The 6,000-nt window shown below is 34.9% G+C and overlaps 1 protein-coding gene across 1 annotated transcript in view; it reads right to left on the bottom strand.

The window, feature by feature from the left end:
- Positions 1 to 2,518: 2,518 nt before the first annotated feature.
- The window catches only part of ass1 (argininosuccinate synthase 1), a 36,760-nt gene continuing 33,278 nt past the window's right edge, over positions 2,519 to 6,000 (bottom strand). The window contains exons 14-15 of the mRNA XM_038302293.1: positions 2,703 to 2,768; positions 2,519 to 2,624 (exon numbers count right to left, since the gene is read on the bottom strand). Coding sequence (XP_038158221.1) covers positions 2,576 to 2,624; positions 2,703 to 2,768 — 115 coding nt within the window. The 3' untranslated portion in view covers positions 2,519 to 2,575. The remainder of the gene's footprint in view (positions 2,625 to 2,702; positions 2,769 to 6,000) is intronic.

Genomic DNA, 6,000 nt, shown 5'->3' with positions numbered 1-6,000 from the left:
TTAATTTAAACCAGGGGTCTGCAACCTGCGGCTCCAGATCCTCTCCAGCGGCTCTTAAAATGTATATAAAGAGCTAAATAATGTACTCTAATAAATACCAGTATTAAAAGCTTTTGTGTTTTTTATAAGATGGAAAAGAATGATATTAAAAGAACCAGAAATATGTTTTAAGAGCCATCTTTCTTATTATTTTATTTTAAAAGCTAAAAATACGTAAATTTCCTTTACCAGCTAATATATATATATATATTATATATATATATATATATATATATATATATATATATATATATATATATATATATATATATATATTTTTTTTTTTTTTATTTATAGATTTTGCGGCTCTAAAAAACTTTGACTTGGTCGTATTCGAAGCAAAGGTCTGATTTAAACCCTTCCACCCTAGCTCTGGATGTATGTTTAGTGTCGCCATTGAGTCGAAGGTAAACCTCCACCTCAGGATGTACAAAACAGCTAACATCAATCTGACCAACATCTCTGATGGTGCTGGGGAAAACAGTCCCAGAGCATGATGCCATCACAATGTTTGGCTTAAAAGTTAATTTTGGTGTTTGCCGTGTCGCCATCATTGTTTGTGGTCAACTGCAACAGCAGAGATCTTTTTGTCCCTTTTCCATAAAGGCTAAATTTAAAGGTATAGAGGAGGATGTTCTTTTTCCAGGTGGATCATCAATATAAGCGGTCCTCCCAATTGTCAATCATTCTGGTGATATGTTTACATAATGCCATTCTATGTGCTCATCCCCAGTGGTGAGTCTGACATAGTGGAAAAATTTCAAACTTCTATTGGAAAGTAAGCTTGTATGAGTGATGCAAACAGCAACTTTTAAAAAGAGCGTGCACGGGGAGAAATAGGCTTGCGCATGCTCTCGCATGCTTTTCCAATTAGATGTTCCCTCTCGGGAGCAGGTGGAGGGTTGTGCATATGTTTTTTTTTTTTTTTTTTTAAAGTAGACAGGGCTGCTCTTTTAAAAATTTTGTGAAATTCCTCTACTGTACCTATAAAGAAAGCACAACAGATCCCTCCACTGTTGATCTCTGCAGCATTCTCAGTTATCATTGATCCTCTTTGCTGCATCTGTGATTTAATGTTTGATAGACAGTTTATTGTTTGTTAAAATTGTCTGAAATAAATTTCCTATTCATTTATTCATTCATAGACTGTGTTTATACTCATTTTAAGCTATATATGGGCCCTTTTTCTAATTTAATGACTTCTGAAGGCAAATAATTGAACAGAATTTAATTTAAAGTGACAGCTGCACTCTACACTTTTGAGTTTTTTGCTTCTAAAAACACATATCACCAGGAAAATCATGAAAAAACACATAATTTTTAGTAGTTTTGTGACAAGATCTGAGTGTAAACACTTTTGCAAGCACTGTAATCTCTCCAAACCCATAAAGGTATAGCCTCCCTATATCTTGTACTTGAGCTCTCCGGGAGGCGTTCCTTTCTTCTCTGACTGAAGGGACCCAAAGCCGAGAAGTAAAATATTCATATGTGAACAAAATGATTTTCCTTCCATTTGACTTGTGTTGTCTGTACTCAGGAACAGCCTCATCACTTCTGCTCCAGTAGCTATCTTCTATGATCCATGAGTATTTACTCCAGTCTTTGCCCACCTCCATCTGCATATCGTTAACATGATGCGGCGTCCTTGAGAATATGGAATGCAAGAGTTAAACAGGCGTGCAGCGATACCAGGAGGCATGTTACACACTTTATTTTGGATCAGTTATCCCCTTACATTTAAATGCAAGCAAAAGGATTCAAACATGTACACACAGCTACCATTTATCTGCTTTTAACTTTGATTGCACAGTTTTTGGTGGCATTAACAAGCTAATGTTAGTCTCTGTTCTTTTCAAAACCGACCAACTGTATGATCAAAACCTTTAACTTCCCAAGAAAGAAAATTAGCTCCTTTTTAGGTACCATATGGAATCAAATCAAGTTTATCATAAAAAAAAAAAGCTAGAAACCGCTCGATCATGAGAAACTGCAAGAGAGCAAGTCTAATGATAGTGAATAAGATACAAGCTCCTCCTACAAATTGAACAAACACAAGCACCAATAGATTTGAGCCACCTACACAAACAAACCAGGTGAGCTCTGGAAAGACATTTAACAGCCACAAAAGAGAGGATTCAATTTTCAGTTTAAGGTAAGAAAATAAAAACGACTAAGCTTGAAAGATAAAAGATGAGGCTTTAACACAGAGGATCAGCTGTCAATAATAGTTTTGTTTTGTTGTACTGCTGAAGAGAAAATAAAAATAAAGATGGTAGAAAACCTCTAATTTCTTCCAGTTTAGCTCAAAATCCTCCAGGATTCTCTTATGAAAAGACTCCTGACACCAACAGAAAAATAAAACATTTGATTCCACAAAAGTTTGTTTACAATGAATCCAGGAGGCTAACAGAGGAGATAAAACCAAGCAGTTTAAATGAACACTTGCATTTATGGCAAAGAGACTTTGCCATAACTTTGACTTACGTTGGAGGAATAAAGTCTAGACCTAGTAGAGTTTAAGACACAGTGAGAACAGTTACTGTTTGGTTCCAGAGAAACCCTGCAAACGATGATGCTCTCTTAACCTAGGAAGAAAATGAGATAAGCAACTTTCATTATAAAAACATTTATTAGAAGTTCCTTTGGTTTGAAGCAATGCTAACCTGACGGCATTAATCCGTATGAATCCAGAGGCATCACAAGGGTCATAGTCTCCCTGTACATCCATGCTAAAGAGGAAAGAAAGGAGAAAAATATGAGAAAATGTTAATAGTTTATACACATAGTTTATACAATTTTAATTCTTCCATTGAAAGTTACTGATTATACGTAAACTTTACACAAATAGGATAAATAACAATAAGAATAGTAAACATTAAAAAAAAAACATTGAAACACATAAAAGCATGAAACCTAAATGATTTGAATGAACATTCTGTTGTTTCTCTCTGAAACTTAATCAAAGTATTCATGCATAATATAAAAAAATTAACTAACTACCTTAACTTTCAAGAAAATTAAACTTTAAAGAAATGGAAAATATCAAATTGTTGCACATCCCGACTTTGAAGACATGTCTCATCTAAATTGAGTGAGCTTTAGTTTAGTCAAATAACCTGTTGGATTTGGGGAGGTAAAGCACCGTTAGCGGTATCAGCAGGGGAAAATATTTCTCCCTTTTATATGCAAACAAAATCAGACTGCAAGGTCTTGAATGTGCCAACAATGTAATGTGACACAAGCTGGCTTTAATGCAAATACATAATTTATTTTCAACAGATTTTACTCGCAAAAGAGCTTTAAAAGCGAAGCAGAAATACAAAGCATCTTTGGCTGCATCACAGATGAGCTCTTCCTAACAGAGGGAGAGAAAAGAAGGTTCCCATTGATTTTCCTTTGAATGCACCTGTTTGTCACTGTTTGTCCTGAATGATGGAGAATCGATACAGCGCAATCAAAACATGTTCATGTACACAAGCATTTAATAGAATAAAAATATCCATAACTGTTAAAAAGAATCTTTTAAAATCCCATCGTCTCAACTGTGAGCCAACACTGGATCTGATTTTCTAATCTGATGTCTGTCTTCTTTCTTAAAAAAAAGAAAAAAGTAGTGAATCTATAACTTATGCAGGGGTCTAATGTTAAGACTGCTCTTTGTATAGACACCTCACCAAGCGTCTCGCACAGAGTGCCGTGTAATTACAGCAGTTTCTACCTGCAGTGTTTAATACACTCTCTTACCGACTCCTCTCCTCCCTGAGACACCCCCACGTCCCGGAGTACAGCTTGCACTCATTCTTTAAAGCACTTAGCAAAAGAGGAAATTGTCAACAAATGATAGGATAAACATTATAAAAAGAAAGGACGACAACTAAATCATCAACTCTCAATACAAGGCTCCCTACCCGGCACCTGAGGACCATTATGAGCGAGTGGCTACAAAGAATATGCCACTTTGTGAGTGTGTCTGAGTGTGTATGCGTGTAAGCATGTGATTGTGTTTTCCTTTAAGAAACCCTGCAGTCTAATTGAGAATAAAGCCGGTAAGAAGCGAGGAGGGTGACATTTCTGTCTCAGATGGGTGCGGTGACGGGCTGTATTACCACTGCGTTAATGACGCCGTTTACTGTTGCCTGTGGAGAGCCAACAGGATGTCAGTGGGGGTTTCATGCCTAATCTGGTCTCTCTCTGAGTGTGTGCGTGTGTGTGTTTATATGATTTGTGAAAGTGTGCTGAGCTTTCAGGTGAGTCAATGCCAGGTACAAGCATTTGTTATTGACAAAGAGCAGATTTCTTGTTTTCTTTCCACTGAACTTAATTTCAAATGCTTTTCAAATGAAACTGTATTTGAAACATAAAGCCAGTAAATTGTTACAAAAATCTGAATTTTAAGTTTGATGAATTAAGATTTTTTTTTTCCACTGCAGGGATTTGCACATTTCATGCACTTTCAAAAAAAAAATAAATAAATAAAAATCTGGATGGTGCACCATGGAGTGTGAATGTTAAGCTTTAAGAAAGTCTTTTTAATTGTAGGCTTTCTTTTAGCTTTCTTATTACAGGGTTGTATATTAGCACAAAGCCTCCAGGACGTTAAACAAAGCAAAAAACATGGCAGCTGGATGTTATTGGCCTATTTCTCTATATGTAGTACAGGTGCATCTCACAAAGTGGATTTAATAATGATCGAGAGGGATTAACACCATTAGCCTGATTTTCACAAGCTTGCTTGCATGTGCGTAGCACCATCTAATAACTAAACCATGCAAAATTATGGGTGAAGGAAATGCAAATATTAATATTTATTATTACAGGTGATTTTCAAATATCAAACTCAACTTTGGCCACAATTTTTTGCATCTCGCTTTAGCCCTTTAGAGGGTCAGGTGTACATTCATATGCAAACCAAGCATACAAAGACAACTTTTTTCATGTTTTCTGATATTTTATCTTTTAAATTTAACTTTGTTGTTTTCATCATTTTATTTTTTTACTTTGGATTGTTGCTCTATGAGATGGGCTACTTATGAGAAGTATACTATAAATATTATTAAATATTACCAAATTGTTTAAATAATAATGATTTTTATAACCTCCAACCGCATGGCTTAGAAACAATCTTTATTTTATGGCCTCACACTGTTGGTAGAACAAAACATTCTGCTCAATTTTTCGCTGAACGAAAGTCACCGCTTAACATTCAATCTTAGTGGACACGCCCGATACACACCCATTTATTGCACAATCAAAACTTTGCCAGTTCATTTAAGCGCTCCTTATTTATAATCTTTGAAAATCCGACTCTAATCCCTTCAACTTTGCCTCAAATCAACTGCTTATAGAAGCATATATGTATCATATTTAGAGTTAAAATAGGACTATCGCAAACACACTGTCGCAAAACTCTTTTAAATTGAAAAAGTGACATTTTTTCAATATTTAAATATTTTTGAACTATGTTTGTAAGCTGAGTCACCGCCATGAAATGGACCAATTTTAAGGACAAGAAAAGTAGTCAGACATCAAAGAGAAATTATACTTAAGACTTATTGGTGGCTAAAAGAAAGGTAGCAGTGTTGTTTAGAGCCCAAAATGAACATTTTATTTGTGGCCATAGATATATAACTTATATCTGCATTAATTTGTTTCAAGCTATGTGTATTTCAGGACAAAACTATTAATGAAGATGTTCTTCCACTTAAATTTAAACAGAACTTATTTTGGTAATCAATCTTTATTCCTAATAAACAGGAGTCTAACTCTCCTCTGTCTCCACCTGCTTACTTAGAATGAGGAGTTATTGCAAAATCAGTGACTTAATGCAACCAGATGGTTTTAAATTTTACCAAATGTCGTTCAATGATCAATTGTGTTTGACTTTATTATATAATTTTTTAGAGTGAATTTAAACGTAAGTCACTGGATTTGGATCCTTGTATATATATTCTGTATCTTAAT

The sequence above is a fragment of the Cyprinodon tularosa genome, unplaced genomic scaffold (assembly GCF_016077235.1).
Source record: "Cyprinodon tularosa strain WSP-4 unplaced genomic scaffold, ASM1607723v1 ctg113, whole genome shotgun sequence".
NCBI lineage: Eukaryota > Metazoa > Chordata > Actinopteri > Cyprinodontiformes > Cyprinodontidae > Cyprinodon > Cyprinodon tularosa.
The sequence above is the reverse complement of the archived record's forward strand: the minus strand, read 5'-3'. Positions and strand labels throughout refer to the sequence as shown.